General features: G+C 38.5%; 1 protein-coding gene across 3 annotated transcripts in view; it reads left to right on the top strand.

Moving 5' to 3' along the window:
• Window positions 1-19,470, top strand: part of LOC106881915 (uncharacterized) — an 81,459-nt gene that overhangs the window by 46,865 nt on the left and 15,124 nt on the right. For all 3 annotated transcript variants that reach the window (XM_052967580.2, XM_014932436.3, XM_014932435.3), the window contains one exon: window positions 13,591-13,794. In XM_052967580.2, coding sequence (XP_052823540.1) covers window positions 13,591-13,794 — 204 coding nt within the window. The remainder of the gene's footprint in view (window positions 1-13,590; window positions 13,795-19,470) is intronic.

Below are 19,470 nucleotides of genomic sequence, written 5' to 3'. Positions count from 1 at the left end.
GACTCTTGCCCAAGGTGCCACACTGTGGGATTGAATCCAGCACCATGTGGTTGGTAAGCAAGCTTCTTTCCACACAGCTACTTATATATATATATATATATATATATATATATATATATATATATATATATATATATATTATATTTATCTTATGATATTTACTTTACTTTATATTATACTCATTTATTGTGCTTTTAATTATTAATTTTTCTATATGTGATAGTGGATTTTCATCGATGAGTTCTTGAAACTTGGTTATTTTCCCTAAAACTATATATTTTATATATATTTTATCTATAAAGCTCAATTTAATTTTAATTTTTTATAAATTGATTTTAATTGAGTTTTTACCTGTAATTTTGGATTTTGTCCCTAATATTATTATTATATATATATATATATAATATTAGAAATCTACAAATGGAAATCATGCATATATCATCACCATCATTATTTCCTGTCTGTTTTCCATGTTGACAGGATCCAGCAAGCTGCGAGGCTGTATCAAGCTCAAATATCAGCTTTGACATGGTTTGTCTGGCTGCCCTTCCAAATGCCAACCACTTCACAGTGTCTGCCGGATGTTTTTGGATGTTTCTTTTTTTGTTGTTGTTTTCATGCCACTGGCCTTAGTGGGGTTGCCAAGTAACCTGCAAAACAGGAAAAGAGCCAAAGAAGGAAAGGCCCTTTAACTAAGTGGTGAGGAGAGTATTTCAGAGATGGGATAATTTTTTTTCCAGGTGTTAAGAGGCCAAAGTATGATAGAGAAACAAACGTAGGTGTCTTGCTGTAAAAAAGCTATGGGGCCACCCAACTTTAGACAGGGGTCAGTGGGAGTATCTGGAAAGAAGATAGCAATGGTAGGGATGAGAAGCCATCAGTCAAGGTTGACCATACATCTACACATCTGTGTGCAAACCTGAGCGATTTTTTTTCTTTTTTTGAGGAAAACTAGCAGTGATCCATCCATGCCATTGATTGGTTATCAATTTGAGTTGACAAACTTGGCGTCAGTACCAGTTCAGACAAGCGTTAATGGCAAAATGCAAAGACCTGGAACAGATATTGACAGACATTTTGCCCAATCCTCTGGAAAAATAATAATAATAATAATAATAATAATAATGCAATGAGAGAATCAAGGAAGAGATATCCATTTTAAATGAAATCATTGATTTTGGACCTCTGGTGAACAGAGCTTTAAAAAAGTCGACAGAAAGAAACTCAATGAACGGGTTAGGAAGATAAATGATATCTGGTGACATCAGGACCGATAACATCACAGACACCAACAATCTGATGAATGCAATCTCGATCTTTATAATCCGGAAGTTAGGTTTGAAAGCCAAAGGTAAATGTCAATATAACCTGAAGGAACCATGGTGGAAAAGGAGAATAACGCAATCTATTAATGAGACCAGAAAACATATTAGTAATCTGGAACGGAAAAAAAGAAATGAAGTTCAGCGAGAGAAACATGTTTAGCTAGGGAGGAAGAATATTGGGTGAAGAGAAAGGGAATCAATGTTGTGAATGAGGAATTAAAACAGAGGTTGAAAGCTAAAGTACATAAACTAAAGAGATATGAAGAGAGTGTTGATCAATACAGATTAAACAGACTTTTCGAACAAAAACAGAAACGAGTCTATCAGGAACTGGATGGGAAAGAAAAAGGTGAAAAAGTTGTGCCGAAATCTGAAGGAAGCAAAAGATTCTGGTCAAACATATGGTCTGAGGAGAAACAACACAAAACTAAAGCAGACACTCAAAGAGGAAAATGGAGAGTATTAGCAGGAGGATTTGAGAATAACCGAGGAGATGATTAGAGATCAATGCAGGAAAATTCCTAACTGGAAAGCGCCTGGCCCAGATGGGGTTCAGGGATTTTGGCTTAAAAACCCGACACCTCTGCACAGAAGAATTGCGAGACAGATGAATGAAATACTGAGTAATGACGTCCAAGTACCGGCCTGGATGACAAAAGGAAGAACAGTATTATGCCAGAAGGACCCAAGTAAAGGGAATGCGGTTGGGAATTTCCGACCAATATCTTGTTTGCCACTGATGTGCAAACTGATGATGGGCTTCATATCAAACATAGTCTATAAGCACCTAGATGAGAACGACCTACTACCAGTGGAATAAAAAGGGTGTAGATGTAAGAGCAGAGGAATGAAGGATCAATTCCTAATCGATAAGACTATCCTGGCTGATTGCAAGAAGAAACACGAAAATTTGGCGATGGCATGGGTGGACTACAGGAAAGCATATGACATGGTCCCCCGCTCGTAGATTATTGAATGCTTTAAACTGCTTAAGGTCTCCCACAATATCCTGAAGTTAATATAAAACTCAATGGCAATGTGGCAAACTGGCAAACAACATGGGAAGATAAGCTGAGAGTGGTAAATATCAAAAGAGGAATCTTTCAGGGGGAACAGTCTGTCACAAGATGAAAGAAATGTACAGGAAAGAGTATTTGAGGGGAACTCAGCTTGTGCTCCAATCAAAGCTAAACGGACGCTATAAGATTAGAGCAATTAACACGTGGGCGGTTGCTTTGATGAGATATGGGGCAGGAATAGTATCTTGGAAAAAGCATGAATTACAAGAGATAGGCCGTAAATCAATGACAATGAACAAGGAACTACACCCCAAGAATGATGTGTCAAGATTGTTTGTAAAGAGGGAAGGAGGACAGGGATTTCTATGTTGTGAAAGTTGTATAAGGGAAGAGGAGAATAGCCTGGTTTGGTGTATCAAGGGGAGTAAAGAAGAAATGATTGAAGTAGTGAAAATGCGGGGGAACCTTAAAAGGGAACAAAGCCGTAGATCCAACACAATTAAAGAAAGACCAGAGAGAGCAGATGAAGAAAATTTGGCAGGACAAGAAAATGCACAATCAGTTCTTGAAGAATAAAGATGAGATTGATTGGAATAGAACCTGACAATGGCTGCAGAAAGGAGACTTAAAAGGTCCCACTGAGGCAGCACTCAAGAACAAGCCCTCAGAACATTGATAAAAGCAGACTTGCCACAGTGTAGGATGTGCTTTGAGAAGAGAGAAAGTATGTCATATTGTTAGTGAGTGCTGTAAGTTCGCACAACGCAAGTGCAAAAGGAGACATGACAATATGGCCAGATATGTCCACTGGCTGTTGTGCAGTAAAGCAAGCCTCGAAAGAGCCGAACAGTGGTATGAACACGAGCCAGAGGGCGTAATGGAATACGAACATTTATAAAATATTCTGGGATTTTAACATGCAGTGCGACCAGTTTATAGAGGCGAGACGACCAGATATTGTGCTCATCCATAAAGATGAAAAAGAAGTAAAGATAATAGATGTTGTAGTACCAGGTGATTCGAGGGTGAAATGTAAGGAAACAGTAAAGACTGAGAAATACCAGCCACTGCAGGACAAGATAAGAAAGTTATGGGGCATGAGGAAAGTAATGGTGATACCGGTGGTAACTGGAACATTAGGAATAGTTTTCAGGAGCTTTGTAAACCATATTAAGAACATTGGAGTTCCTGTCAGGCTTGAAGTGATCCAGAAGACAGCATTGTTGGGTACAGCTCGCATTCTAAGGAGAGTATTGTCTCTTTGAGTCACAGGAGAAGAAGGCACTACTTGACACCTTTGGTGATTTTTTGTTGCCTGCTTTCAAGTAAAGAATAACCGGTAATTAAGAACTACCCGAGAGTCTTTCATAATAACGACAACAATAATAATAATAATGATGATTTCATTTATTTGTCACAAGGGTGAAGGATAAGGGGGACAATACAAAGACAGACTTAAAGTGTGGGGGTTTACACATAATGAAATGATTAAAAACAAAAGGAAAGAAAGGAAGAAATTAAGTATACATAGTATACACTGAAAAACCAAATGAAAGTAATAATTATGATCGTTAAGTAGTTGTAGGATGACAAGATGGTGGAATCAGTGGCATGCAGAGCAAAATGCTTAACAGCATTTCATCGTGTTCGCATTCTGAGTTCAAATTCCACCCATTGAAGGCAACTTTGCTTTTGTCCTTTCAGAGTCAATAAATCAAGTACCAGTTGAGTACTGGGGTCAATAGAATTGACATGCCCCCTCCCCTCAAAATTTCTGGTTTTGTGCCTATAGTAGAAAGTATTGTTAAGTAAGTTGTAGGAAAGTCAGCTGGCCAAATCGTTGGCATCAAAGAACTTACTGACATTTCTTCTGACTTTATAACGAGGTAACCAAAAGAAACCGAAATTTTGCAATATTATTTTATTTGCTTATTTTTACATGTTTACTCTTTTATCGCTTTCAAAGTATTCTCCATTCGAAGCAATGCATTGGTCCAAATGTGTTTTCCACTGTTCAAAGCAGTCCTGGAATTCTTGCAAAGTGACACCTTTTAATGCCTCCTTCGTTTTTTCTTCACCTCTTCCACATTTACAAAATGTTTTCCTTTAACAACTTTGTCCATTTGGGGGAAACAAAAAATGTTGCAGGGAACAATATCAGGTGAACAGAGAGGGTGGGTAAGCAGGGCCATGCCATTTTTAGTCAAAACCTGTCTTGCACTCAAAGCAGTGTGTGCAGGCGCGTTGTCATGATGAAACCACCACTCTCCACATTGACACAGGTCAGGGCGTTTTCGTTTCACCATATCTCAAAAACACTTCAGAGTTGCCAAGTAAAATGTCTGGTTAACAATTTAACCAGGAGGAAAAAATTTTGTGTGGACAGTTCCTTTCGCATCAATCAAAGAAACCAGCATCGTCTTGACATTGGACTTCACTTGACACGCTTCTTTGGGACGTGGTGACATTGAATACTTCCACTGTCTTGATTGCTGCTTTGTTTCCACGTCGTAGCCATGGCACCAGTTTTCATCACCAGTGATGTCCTTGGAAAAAAAGGCCCGGATCAACTTCCAACTGTTTTTCTCAGTTCACGACAAGCATTCAGTCGTGACTGCTTTTGATCTTCCGTGAGCAAGTGAGGCACAAATCTTGCTGCAAGTCTATACATTCACAATTCCTCACTCAGAATTCGTTGACAGGAACTCCAGGACACACCAGTCATATCAACAAGTTCATCGATTGTTTGGCAACAGTCTTCCAAGATCAGTTCATGAATTTTCATGATGTTTTCATTCATTTGAGAGGTGAACGGTTTCTCCGAACACGGTTGGTCTTCAAGCAACAAGTGACCAATCCTAAAGCATTAAAACCACTCATAAACTTGTGTTTTGCTCATGGCAGCATTCTTGTAAGTTTTTTGAAGCATGACAACTGTTTCGGCTGCTATTTTCCCCAGCAGAAAACAGAATTTTACAGAAGCATGCTGCTCCTTTATTTCGGCCATTGCAAAAATCAACAAGCAAAACAAAGGCTTACCATGTGACGGTGTGACTTCACACAATTGGTAGACCGATGTCCAAGGGTTGCACCAAGTAGACTCTAGTGGCAGAAGCCTGAACTACAACATGCTTATCCCAGAGAAAACGTTTCCTGTCACTTTTGGGTACCTTCCCATATGTGCTGGGTCAAAATGCCACCAAGGTTGACTTTACTTTTTGTCCTTTCAGGGTCGATAAGATAATTACAAATTAAGCACTGGGGGTTGATATAATTGACTTCCCCCTCCCCTCAAAATTGCTGGCCCTGTGCCAAAAATTAGAAAAAATTAAGTTATTAAAAATGAAATGGAAGCAAACAGCTTTACAATTCATCCTTCTAAATTTGTGTCTGTGTTTGCACACATGCATGCGTGTGTGTGTATGCACATGCATGTGTATGTGCACGTGTGTGTGTATCCAATAAACAAGTCACCAAGTGCATAAAGTTATGTCCTGGTAGAAGTGGAAGCAACAATCAACACTTAACTCTCCTTGACTAAAACATGCCAAATATTTCTTAATAAAAAGCACCATTTGAGCACGAACGGCACCAGTGCCAGCTGACTGGTTCCATGCTAGTGGCACATAAAAAGCACCATTCGAGCATGACTGTTGCCAGTGCTGCCTAACTGGCCCTTGTGCCAGTGGCAAGTATAAAGCTCCGACTACACTCTTGGAGTGGTTGGCGTTAGGAAGAGTATCCAGCTGTAGAAACTTTGCCAGATCAGATTGGAACTTGGTGCAGCCTTCTGGCTTGCCAGTCCTCAGTCAAACCATCCAACCCATGCCAGCATGGAAAATGGACGTTAAGCTATGACGGCAATGATGATGATGATATATATAGGCATATGTAATCCAACCCATGCCAGCATGGAAAGCAGACATCAAACGATGATGGTGGTAGGTGTATATAATGAAAAGCAATGGGAACTGCATGTATTAAGATATATGTGGAAGATGCATGTAAAGAAGTTAGAATGAGATCATACAAGACTTGCAGATAGTAAAAATAAAGAAAACCCCCCAAAAATGGAGAGAGAGGTGGGGAAGGGCGTAGTGAAGATGTGGAATGCATTTCATCAAGGGTTTACAAGGAAATCTGGGAATGACAAAAGCAATTAGACAGTACAGACAATAGAAGGAGACAGACCAGACAAAGGAGAGTGTTGACACAATATGATATTACCAAAACATGTTTTTCATCAAATGTCAGCGAAATATTCTAAGTGGTTCTATAGACTTTCTGATGTGACCACAAAACACTTGGCTAAGTTGGAAAGCTACTTCTCATCATAATCTAATGTCTGTTTTTCCGTGCTGGCATGGGTTGGACAGCTTGACAGGAGCTGGCAAGGCCAGGAGCCGCACCAGGTTCCATTGTCGGTTTTGGAATGGTTTGTACAGCTAGAAACTTCCTGATGCCAACCATTTTACAGATGCTTGTATGTAGCTTCACAAGAAATATGAATGGTCTTTTAATTCAAACAGGACAAAGACGACATGTAAAAAGCCTTACAACTTGGACAGAAGAAGAGGGAGCCGGAGTTAATGACTAAAAAAAAAGAATATAAAAGATATGGAAGTACAGGCATGGTTGTGTAGTAAGAAATTACTGGGACATAAACAAACCAACACTATATAGTTCTGTATTTAAGAGATGAGGAATTATTTACATTTGACGGATATTTGTCCTCATCTTGTTTGCTGTTAACACGTTTCGGCTGATTATACCCTCCAGCCTTCATTAGGTGTCTTGGGGACAGTTTCCATCTACCAAATCCACTCACAAGGATTTGGTCGGTCCAAGGCTATAGTAGAAGACACTTGCCCTAGGTTCCACACAGTGGGACTGAACTCGGAACCATGTGGTTGGGAAAAAAGTTTCCTACCACACAGTATTTTTTTTTTTTTTCCTATTAACAATGCAACAGAGATTTGGTCTGCAGTGTCCCCTCAAATGGTATGAAAATGACCGAGTACTTCTGGGTTAATCAAAATGGAAAAAGGCAATACCCATGACTTTTTGTAAGGCTTGTGAGATTGAAAGGAGATATCAGAGAAGACCTTAATCTCATAGTAAGGACCTGATCCAATTGCTTGACGCCCAACTCTGTTTCAAATACCTGAGACTAGGTGCGAGCATTAAACCTGATGACAGATTACTCAACCAGGTAGCAAATATTTCCTGGCCAATTGCCAGATATTTACACACAACTATTTTGTCTCTTATTGGTGGAATGGTCTATATTCCTGCTGTAAAGTGTTCTACGCATCTGTTCACGTGATATTCCTTCCTGTCTTGTGACTGTTCTGCCATTCTCACCTGTAATTAATCTGTCAGCTATTGAAACCTTACCTGGCTCACTGTCAGGAAGTGACATAAACAACTGTTTCACCTTATCTTGTATACAAAATTCGGTTTGTGTGACCAACTGCTTAAGATTTCTTTATACACACACACACACATAGAAATATATATATATATAATCTATCTATCTTTCTATCTATTTATCTGTCTTCCTCCATCTTTCTATCTATACCTCTGTCCTGGCCTCTACTTCACTGCTATACCCTTCTGTCCCTTCCTCCTTGTTCCACTTCCTCCCTCCACCATCCTCTCTGCTCTCGTGTGACCTGTGGTCAACTTTCTTTTCACTCCAGCCGCTGTGAAGGCAAGACGAACTACTAGCGTTCTACCTCAGATTTGCGTTTGGCCGTACGGCTTTTGAATGTTGTTTTCACTGTCCATTTCTTCCTGTCTTGGTTTGTGTTTGCCACCTTGGAATCCTCTGTGTAGTGGGTTGATCCACTACTCAGGAAGAGACTATTCTAGAGTACGTTCTGTCTTATCTTCGAAACGTCTAGATAGAATAGAGACAGCTGATGAAGGGATATTCCAAGTGGCTTTCCGTTTTCCTATATGTTCGTTCCGTTGTCTGTAGTTTATTGTTCTAACGTCCTGTACCCTGATATGCATGTATATACACATGTAGATGTAAGTATGTACATATATGTGTGTATACATGTATATATATTCTTTGTATTATATATATATATATATATATATATATATAATCATAAATATATAGGGATTGACAGTAACCTGCTTCTCCAACATACTGAGAATTCAGAAATAGCAGTCAAAGAACTACTGATTTCAAAACTACAAATTATTACTCCAGATTGATAGCGATATTTTTGATACACACAGAACAAAAAACAATAGAGAAGAGCAAAAAACACTTGCCTTTTAGTTAATTTAGTACAATTGTTTCACAGTTAAGAGTACATAATACTCTATTCTGATCTTCAGCTAAATATTCTAATAAATTTCTAATAAAATAAAATTTATTAGAATATTTAGCTGAAGATCAGAATAGAGTATTATGTACTCTTAACTGTGAAACAATTGTACTAAATTAACTAAAAGGCAAGTGTTTTTTGCTCTTCTCTATTGTTTTTTGTTCTGTGTGTATCAAAAATATCGCTATCAATCTGGAGTAATAATTTGTAGTTTTGAAATCAGTAGTTCTTTGACTGCTATTTCTGAATTCTCAGTATGTTGGAGAAGCAGGTTACTGTCAATCCCTATATATTTATGATTATAAATTATTTACCGAAAAAGGTTTTTTCATACTGAGCTACCCGGCAGAAATTGTTAATTATTAATTTTATTACTAATTGATGATTCCCTGCCCTGCATATCTATATATATATATATATATATAATATTTTTATCTTGTTTTTATCTATGTTTTTCCTCAGTTTACTTCCACCCATAAATCAACTTGGTGTTTCTACAACTCCTGACTCACTCTTATGTATTTATTCTTCCTTTCTGTCTACTATTTACCATTTTAATTCCAACATATTCTTCCCTGCATCTTCTTGCATAACCCTGAGCTTATTGTATACAGTGCTCAGGTGCAGAACAATTCATTGGAAAAAGGTAAAAGAGGTGGGGGGGGGGGTCAGGAAGCAGCAATAAATCAAAGAAAGACAGCATTGGAAGCCAAAAGTATGTGCACAGGAGAACAATAAAAGACAAAATGACTGAAAAGTGAACAGGTCCTTTGTCTCTCTTATTTGGAGCTTCTTGTCTCACTTTCAGTGACTAACGTGGAATTATCTGTTCCACTGACTGATACAGAACTAATCTACCAGGTACATTATTTACATTATTTACATTTGACAGATATTTGCCCTCATCTTGTTTGTTGTTAACACAACGTTTCGGCTTTGTGTGTGTGTGTGTGTGTGTTAGTATAGTGAAAGGAAGATTACGTGATGCTTGCATACAAACAGCAATGCTACATGGTGGTGAAATGTGGGCCATGAATGCTGAGTTCAAATGAAAGCCAGAGAAAAATGAAGCTAGCATTCTCCACTGGATGTGCAATATGAGTGTGCCATATGCATGGTACAATGTTCAAATGTGCTGAGAGAAAAATTGGGTATAAGAGGCATCAGATCTAGTATGCACTGGTTTGGTCATGTCATGAAAATGGATGGTAAACAGCTGCATAAAAAAATGCCGGTCACTAAAAGTGGATGGAAGTTGTGAAAGAGGAAGATATAGGATGAAATAGTGAAGAATGACTTCCAAATGTTGGCTTTCATGGAGGACTAAGGACTGAGATGGTTGCTGATTTGCTGTAGTTGAGATGACCTGTCCATCTAAGCAAAAATGAAATCCTTAAAGCAAAAACATATCACTTTATGTCTGTTCCTCCACCCATACCCAACCTATTCCTGAAAAAATTCCCCTACCCCTTCCCTCCATCACTTTTCTAACTACAGCTCTAGTCACTCATCTGCTGTACTTATATAAGAGTAGAACTGCACATATTTGATCCTCCACCTTTTAGTGCTCCCACTCATCTGGGAGTTACAGGGCCATGAGGCCAGGATTGGGGAGAGGTGGACATAGTGGATGAAGGAGGAAATGTGAGGAAGAGAAGGGATGAAGAGATTGGTTTCTTGGAGCAGGATATGTGCGTAAAGTTTTCTTGATAAGTGTGAGTGGAACACACAGGTCAAGGGTTAGCAGATAGCAATGATACAGTGAGACAGGGCCAAGAGGACAGGGTTGGGGAGTTGGGGGTAAGCATAGTGTTTAAAGTGGAAATGCGAGAAGAGAAAAGATGTGGTTTGGTTTGTTAATAAAGAATTTAGAAAGATAGATCAACATTGTTTGTGTCAGCTGATTTAAGTTCTAAGTAAATTCCTCGGTCATTTTGCTGTTTTATTTTTATAAGTTATTGTTGTAATTGACTGAGAAAGATTAGGCAGTCTTCATGAATTGACAGAGAGTAAAAGAGACAGACTGAGAATAGTTAACAGACACAGAATAACAAAACAGGCAGACAGATTACTGCTGCATGAGTCAGCTGTGTTATAAATAAAGAATCTTTGTGGTTGTCGCATTGTGGATTGTTGTCATTGTACTTACATTCTTGTTGTTGTTGTTGTATCCGATTATCAATGGATCTGACTGAACTGATTGTTCGCCTATTACTTCCTTAATGTAGTGACTTAACAGAAATTAGTAGCTCTGAGACATTTTGTCTTTTGACATTTCTTGTATTTCTTCTTGATTCCCAATCCTGCCTTAGTTGACCTTAACTTTCATTCTCTAAAGACCAAAACTGCAAGAACCTGTTACCATTGGTGTTGTTTAGCTCCAGACCAACCAAACCTGATTGAGATTTGTGACCAATGATATTCCCATCTTGACCATCCTGCCAATTTCATATATTCAGGACTCCATTGTCCAATGTTTTGTTTTGTGTTTTTAAGAGGGTAGGGTATAATTTGAGGGACTTTGGGAACTACTTCTAGTCTTCTGTCAAAACAGAGCTAGATATCTAAAGAAAACAGGGTCCAGTTTTTTGTCAAAACTAGAGTCTATTATTCAATTAAAACAGAGACCTAGTGACCATCCAGTCAAAACAGAGCCCTGTTGTGCAGACAAATCTGGAATTTAATCTTCGGGTAAAACTAAGGTCCAGGCAAAAATGGGGTTTAGTCTCCAGTTAAAATGAGGTCTAATGTCTAGCTAAAACAATGAGCTAGTATTCAGTCAAAACCAGGATGTATAAAAAATCTATTGTCACGTTAAAACCAACAACTACTGTCTGTTTAAACCTGAGGCCAGTTAAAATGTGATCCATTGTCTAGTTGAAACTGAGTAAATAACAGCTCAGTTTTGTGTGAGTGTCTGTGTGTATGTGTGCTTTGTGATCACATGTTTGTGTGTGTGTGTATTTGTAGTCATGCGCATTGTTTATATGTATGTGCATGCATATACTGTAGTCATGTGCCATGTACGTGTGTGTGTGTAGTTGTCACATGCAATGCTTGTGTGTGTATGGTATCCTTGTATTGATAGCATTCTATATAGATGTGTGTGTTTGTGTGTATGTATGTGTAGTACTTAACTCTTGTTGGTTGTACGTATATGGAAAAATACCAGAATCTTGTTCATATATTTTCCTGTATCTTAATCTTTCCCAGATTAAGCTAATCTCCCAGATACAGTGACTATCATTCATTTCTACTCTTCTTCAATTCAGACATCTCTCACATACAGAATATTCTTCCTCTTCTGTTTCTCTGGGCCCCTTTCATTCCTATTTTCCTCTATTTTGACCGCCATAACCATTCAATGTTTAATTAAAATCCTATTATATTTCTGTAATTAAATATCTTGAGCAAATGTCTTCTATAGCCTCAGGCCGATCAAAGCCTTGTGAGTGAATTTGGTAGACGGAAACTGAAAGAAGCCCGTCATATATATGTGTGTTTGTGTATCTATGTATTTGTGTCTGTGTTTGTCCCCCACACCATCGCTTGACAACTGATGTTGGTGTGTCTACGTTGCTGTAACTGAGCAGTTCAGCAAAAGTGACCAATAGAATAAGTACTAGACTTACGAAGAATAAGTCCTGGGGTTGATTTGTTCGACTGAAGGCTGTACTCCAGCATGGCATCAGTGAAATGACTGAAACAAGTTGCTGGGGATGAGGTCAGGTTGATGTTGTGCTGGTGATGGCTGTTGAAACAGAAACACGTGTCCACAACTTACTTACCTCCTGGAAATAAGTCTGTCCGTTGTACTGATAATGGCTATTTTGAAAGAAATATCTATGAAACTAGTTTTTAAGCATCAAATAACTATGGGGGTTCTCCAAAATAAAATAGTAATCAAAGGGGTTTGTAGGTGAAAGTGGTTGGAAATCCTTGATATATGTGAGCCATTCCGATGACTTATTTCTAAAGATGTTATCCTGGGTGTTATTTGTGACTGAACATCCAAATGTCCAGTTTAACACCATCAGCTGACCTTTGGGTCTCTTTAGTGGAGTCTTTTTCTGTTACAAGCAACATAGGTGAAGTCTCTGTTTGGAGGACAACTTCCTCTCTTCATTCCACCAGTCACAGTGGCCTTGAAAAGGGTTTGAAGAAAGCCCTGGCCACTGCTTTGCCTCTCCTGGTGAAGCAGTTACAAAGATATGAACTGTAAGTAATAAAACTGCTTGCTTTTGTTTTCCATTTTTGAAGAAATTTGAAAATAAATCTTTTTTTTCTTTTTTCATAATATTACAAAAATGCAAATGAAGCTACAAATTCTAATAAAATACTCAATGGAAAAAAAAGTGGTGGGGGGAAAGTTACCATAGGAATTGAACCATGTATCCGTATATATATCTTCAATATCAACATTCTGGATATTTTTTTTTTTGTGTGTTTTATATCCTCCTCCTCCTCATCATCATCATCATTGTATGACTGCTCTCTAAGCTGTCGTGGGATGGACAGGTCATTATGGCTTAATCAGTTCTTGTTTATTCTGTTGTCCAGCCAGGTGCAGCCAGAGGACCAAGTCCCTCTCCTGTTTCCATTTGGCATTGTTTCTCCAGCTGGATGTATGTACAGGAGTGGAGTGGACACTTCAAGTGTACTTGTGAGGAAGGAGTTGTTCCCAGGAACAAAGATTATTGTTCTAGTTGTTAAATGTATGGGGTGACCACAGTCCCACATTATAACAGGACTATCATAATATAAAATATTAGTAGGAACTTATTGAAGTTGAAGGGTAGTTGCTTTTTCTATTTTTACATAAATCAGTGATTGATGCTTGAGATTTATGACTGACATGAATGATTTAAAGCAAATAAATCTTTCTCTTGTTGTTTCCTACAGAAAATGTCTGCCGAAAGGCCAGTGAAACGAGCTGGTAGAAGAGGCAGAAAACCTTCCAAGATTGACCAGAAGGCTCGGCTAGAAAGAAGCCGACAAAGTGCAAGAGAATGTCGAGCAAGGAAGAAACTGCGTTACCAATATCTGGAAGAACTTGTTGTTTTACGAGAAAGGTCGATATTTTCGTTACGGGATGAACTTGAGCGGGTGAGTATTTTCTCCTTATTTCTTGCACTACTCACCCACAGAATCAATAAAAACAAGTAACCAGTCAAGTCCTAGATTTGGTTTTAATCAACCAAACATCTTCACAATCATTTAGAGTCGTGTGTCTCAGAAATTCATCATTATTTCTCTCCCTCATCCTTTGCCCTGGTGACAAACAAACCTTCATCATTATCATTATTATTATTATTACATAAGGCAGTATCCACCAAGGCTGACTTTTCCTTTCATCTTTTTGGGGTCATTAAAATAAGCACCACTTTAATACAGGGGTCAATGGAATCAACTTAACCCCACCTCCTGAACTTGCTGGCCTTGTGCCAAAATTTGAAACCATTATTATTATTATTATTATTATGATCATTTCCCGATTGAATTGCATTTTCTTTCATCTTCTGATTGGGTCTCAACCAGAGACCTAAGGCACATGTATATTAGATGGAGAGAAACTTCCTGAGAATGTGGGCGGCTGATGTCAACACAATTTTTTGACTTTCATAGACTATTGGTTTCCCAGGGATCTGATCAAAAAATTATTATTATTATTATTATTATTATTATTATTATTATTTATTGACCTCGGTTCTATAAAATAAGAACCAGCAATATGCAAAAGATGAACTCAGTCATCCATATCTCTTTATCCCTATAGCAATCATCATCTTCACTTTTATCATCATCAGTAAGAGAGTATTGTAAATAATAGACTATGGGATTTTAAATGCCACTTAGTATTAGGCTTTCAGCCTAAATTCTCTGGAAATCCAGATGAGCTTCTATTTTATGAGTCTGTAGGTTTGAGACAGATATAAAAGAGAAACTATGAACTGATATCTTCAGGTCCAAAGAGTTGCTAATAGATATAAGCCTTTCTACTATAGACGCAGGGCCTGAAATTTGGCGGGGAGGGGACTAGTCGATTTCAGTCGACCCCAGTGTTTCACTGGTACTTAATTTATCGACCCCGAAAGAATGAAAGACAAAATCGACCTCTGCAAAATTTGAACTCAGAACATAGCAGCAGACAAAATATCAATAAGCCTTTCTGCCAGCTTGCTACCTTCATGCTAATAGATACAATGACATCATCATCATCATCATCAATCATCCACTCTTCAATTCTGACCCTTTGTCCCTTTGCAGCTCTTGTTCATCATTTGTTTATCATCCTCCTTCGTTTCTACTAAATATGATTAACCATGCAGATCCTCCAGAAGAACCTGTTCCGACATCGCTTCTCTCATACTTTAACCCCTTGTCCCTTAGCATAAGGATAACCCCCACCTCCCCCAAGATTCATTGTCTTGCAAGCTGCATGGCAATCCCGATAATGTTGGCAGCATGAAAAAAAAAAAAAACCAATTCCACTATGTAAAGTGGTTGGCATTAGGAAGGGCATCCAGGGGTTGAAACTATGCCAAAACAGACAATTCGAGTTAGGTGCAGCTCTCCATCCTTGCGACTGCCTGTCAGACCATCAGAATTATGCCAGCATGGAACATGGATGCTACATGATGATTATGATTGTACATGTTTTTCCATGCTTGCTTCAGATGAACAGGTTTCCTCCAGTACAGTGTCTTGCTAATTTATGAAGTTCAGCATCTTTACCACTTCAGGCTGTCCTTCATCTTCCTTTCGTAGTAGTAGTAGTAGTAGTAGTAGTAGTAGTAGTAGTAGTAGTAGTAGTAGTAGTAATAATAATAATAATAATAATAATAATAATAATCCTTTCTACTATAGGCATAAGGCCTGAAATTTTGGGGGAGGGGACTAGTTGATTTCAGTCGACCCCAGTGTTTCACTGGTTCTTAATTTATCGACCCCGAAAGGATGAAAGGTAAAGTAGACCTTGGTGGAAGTTGAACTCAGAACATAGTGATGGGTGAAATACCACTAAGCATTTCATCCAACATGCTTACGATTCTGCCAGCTCGCTGCCTTAATAATAATAATAATAATAATAATAATAATAATAATAATAATAATAATTATAATTTCTATTCAAATGGATAAAAAGTTAGAAAATTATAAACCAGGCATAACAATAATAAATAAGAAAAAAAGGGAAGCTGCTTCTAATTGATCCATCATGTTCAATTTGATTCCAGGATTATAAAGAAAGGGGATGAAAAATTTTTTAAATATAATCCCTTAAGATTTGAAATTGCAAGAATTTAGAATATGCAAACTGTAAAGGTTGTTCCTGTAACAATTGGTGCATTGGGAACTGTAAGCAAAGATATAGAGAAATGGTTGAAGGAGATTGGAATGGAATGACCTGTGGAGCTTCTGAAGAAAGTTTACCTCTTAGAGACAGGAAAGATTATCAGAAGGATTTTAAGCACTTGAAAGACTATTGAAAGTTAGAGGATACTGAGGGTTACCTGTAGTAACCTGTGATCTATGTAGATTCTACAAGGAATTAGAGTGTACCGGAGTCAAATCAATAATAATAATAATAATAATAATAATACAGATTTCAAATTTTGGCTCAAGACCAGCAATTACGGTGGAAGGGGTGAGTTGATTACATCAACCACCAGTCCTTAAATGGTACTTATTTTATTGAGCCAGAAAGGATGCAAGGCAAAGTTGCTGGTGGTCAATGTGGAAACTAGGGATAGATGAGTGGTTGGTGAGAGCTGTACAAGCCATGTACAGGGATGCTGTCAGTAAGGTGAGGGTTGGCAATGAGTATAGTGATGAATTTAGGGTACAAGTAGGGGTTCACCAAGGATCAGTGCTCCCCCCCCCCCCCGCTCTTGTTCATCATAGTCCTCCAGGCAATAACAGAAGAATTCAAGACAAGCTGCCCCTGGGAGCTCCTCTATGCTGATGACCTTGCTCTTATAGATAAATCACTACCTGAACTAGAGAAGATGTTTCAGGTATGGAAGCAAAGTCTAGAATCAAAGGGCCTTAGCTAACCTAGCGAAAATCAAAGGCAGACAAATCACAAATCCCTTCAGGTAGATGGTCCTACTCAATCTGTAGAAAAGGTGTGGGTAGAAATTCCATAAGATGCACCCAGTGTAAGCTTTGGACACAAAAGGTGCAGCAATATCAGAGGAAGATTAACCGAGAAGTTAGCTTTTGTATGCAGAAGATGCACAGGTACAATAAATGCTGAAAATAGGCAGAAAATATACTCCATCCACTGCAAGCTAGAGGTAGTAGATAGAAGTAGTTAGAAGTGGAGGTGGATGCTCCGAGAGCATAGCTGTGAGAATAAGTTTAGGATGGGTAAAGTTCAGAGAGCTCCTATCCCTGCTGACAACAAAGGGCCTCTCTCTCTCTCTCTCTCTCTCTCTCTCTCTCTCTCTCTCTCTCTCTCTCTCTCTCTCTCTCTCTCTCTCACTCTCTCTCTCTCGCTCTCTCTCTCTCTCTCTCTCTCTCTCTCTCTCTCTCTCTCTCTCTCTCTCTCTCTCTCTCTCAGAGTGAAAGGCAGATTGTTTGATGCTTGTGTGAAAACAGCTATGCTGCATGGCAGTGAAACATGGGCTGTGACAGCCGAGGACAGGCGTAGGCTTGAAAGAAATGAAGCCAGTGTGCTTCACTGGATGTAATGTCAGTGTGCATGTTTGACAGAATGTAAGCATCTTGAGAGAAAAGTTAGGCATAAGAGGAATCAGATGTGGTGTGCGAGAGAGATGACTGCGCTGGTATTGTCATGTGATGTGTATCAAGAAGGACAGCTGTGTAAAGAAGTGCCAATCTCTAACTATGTAGGGAATCTGTGTTAGAAGTATACCCAGGAAGACATGGGTCAAGATGATGAAGCATGATCTTTGAACTTTGGACCTCACAGAGGCAATGACTAGTGACCGAGAACTTTTTGTGATATGCTGTGCTTGAGAGGACTCATCAAGCCAAGTGCTACTGTGCTGGTAGCATGTAAAGAACACCCTTCAAGCATTGGCCCTCACGGAGGCAAAGTGGCTGAACTCCTTTCAAGTGTTGGGCTTCACAGAAGCAAGGATTGAGACTTTTGGCATTATGCCGTGCTTGAGAAGAAGACCTATCAAGTCGAGCAAAATCGCAGTCATGGCAGATACTGGTGTCACACAAATTGGCACCCATGCCAGTGGCACATAAAAGCACCCCAGTGTCATGTAAATGGCACCCATGCTGGTGGTATGTAAGAGCATTGATTACACTCTGAGTGATTGGCATTAGGAAGGGCATCCAGCTGTTGAAAACCATGCCAAATCAGACTGGAGTCTGGTGCAGCCTTCCAGCATGCCAGCTCGGTCAAATCATCCAACCCATGCCAGCATGGACAATGGACGTTAAATGATGATGATGATGATGATGAATATAAAGACAGATGAAATGCCGCTAAGCATTTTATCCAGCATGTTAACGATTCCGCCAACTTGCCATCTTAATAATAATAATAATGATAATAATAATGATAATAATCCTTTCTATTAAAGGCACAAAGCCTGAAATTTGAGGGAGGAGGGGATACGTCAATTACATCGACCCCAATGTTTTACTGGTACTTAATTTATCAACCTTGAACGGATGAAAGGCAAAGTCGACCTTGGCAGAATTTGAACTCAAAACGCAGCGGCAGACAAACTACCCCGAAGCATTTCACCCGGTGATGGTGGTGGAGAGCTTTACTAAATATAATAGTGTGGTGGTGGTGGTGGTGGTAGTAATTAATGATGCATCAGACAAAATCCTTAGATGGATCTAATTCCACTTATCTAGATTTTGAGTTTCAATCTCAACAGTCAACTTTCATTCCTCCAAGATTCATAAAATACATACCAGTTATATACTACAGCATTTATATTACTATATCCGACCCCTTTTCTTCAACAAACATATATGTTATCAGAAAATATTTTTATAACTGACTATATAATTTTTTTTTTAATAACTTTTTTATTTTTGCAAATTTTATTCAGTAATAAATGTAAAAAAAAACATTTCTTTTGAATCATACCATATTCTTCAGCTGCTATTTGGAGATAAATTACCATATTTGGTAGTGTATAAGATGCCATCTTCTCCCTGCAAAAAATTCCCCCAAAATTCCCCCAGGTCTTATATCCAAAACTGGGCCCATCTTACATGCTTTAATGCACTAAAAATATTTTGTCTTGAACATGCACTTCTGAAGTTGAGATGCATCTAACATGGCCACGTGTCTTTTATGCCATCATATACTGTATATATCATTGAGTTGGAACTTAACTTACATTGTAATACTCATTGACATTATCCTCTGTTACTCTACTCTTTAAGGCCCAGTAAGCTTGTTGCACAAAAGTTGCCAGATCATAATCGAAGCAGATCCTGTTAGAAGGGAACCCATTATGAAAATCTTGTTTGTAAATTATAAAAAACATCTGTGAGTCGTTTCTAACTGAATTAGTTTATAATTTAATGATTTCCAACTTCCCCCCACCTCCTTTTTTTGCTGTGGGCATGCACAGAGATTTGCATTGTGCGTAAAATTTGTCTTTATTTGCTCAGTATGTGTACATCCATGTGAGTAAACATCATTCAAACTTTGTGATTAAAAAAATTCAATTTCACTTTAAAAACCTGTGCGCACACATTGTTTTCCTTTCTGAGTTGTTAAAATGAGTGCATGTGCACAAGCACACAGCCTGAAGGGAACACTGATTGTTACCATTA

Source organism: Octopus bimaculoides, chromosome 4, assembly GCF_046866305.1.
Source record: "Octopus bimaculoides isolate indiv1 chromosome 4, ASM4686630v1, whole genome shotgun sequence".
Taxonomy (NCBI): domain Eukaryota; kingdom Metazoa; phylum Mollusca; class Cephalopoda; order Octopoda; family Octopodidae; genus Octopus; species Octopus bimaculoides.
Note: the sequence above shows the minus strand (reverse complement) of the source record. Positions and strands in the feature narration are given on the sequence as shown.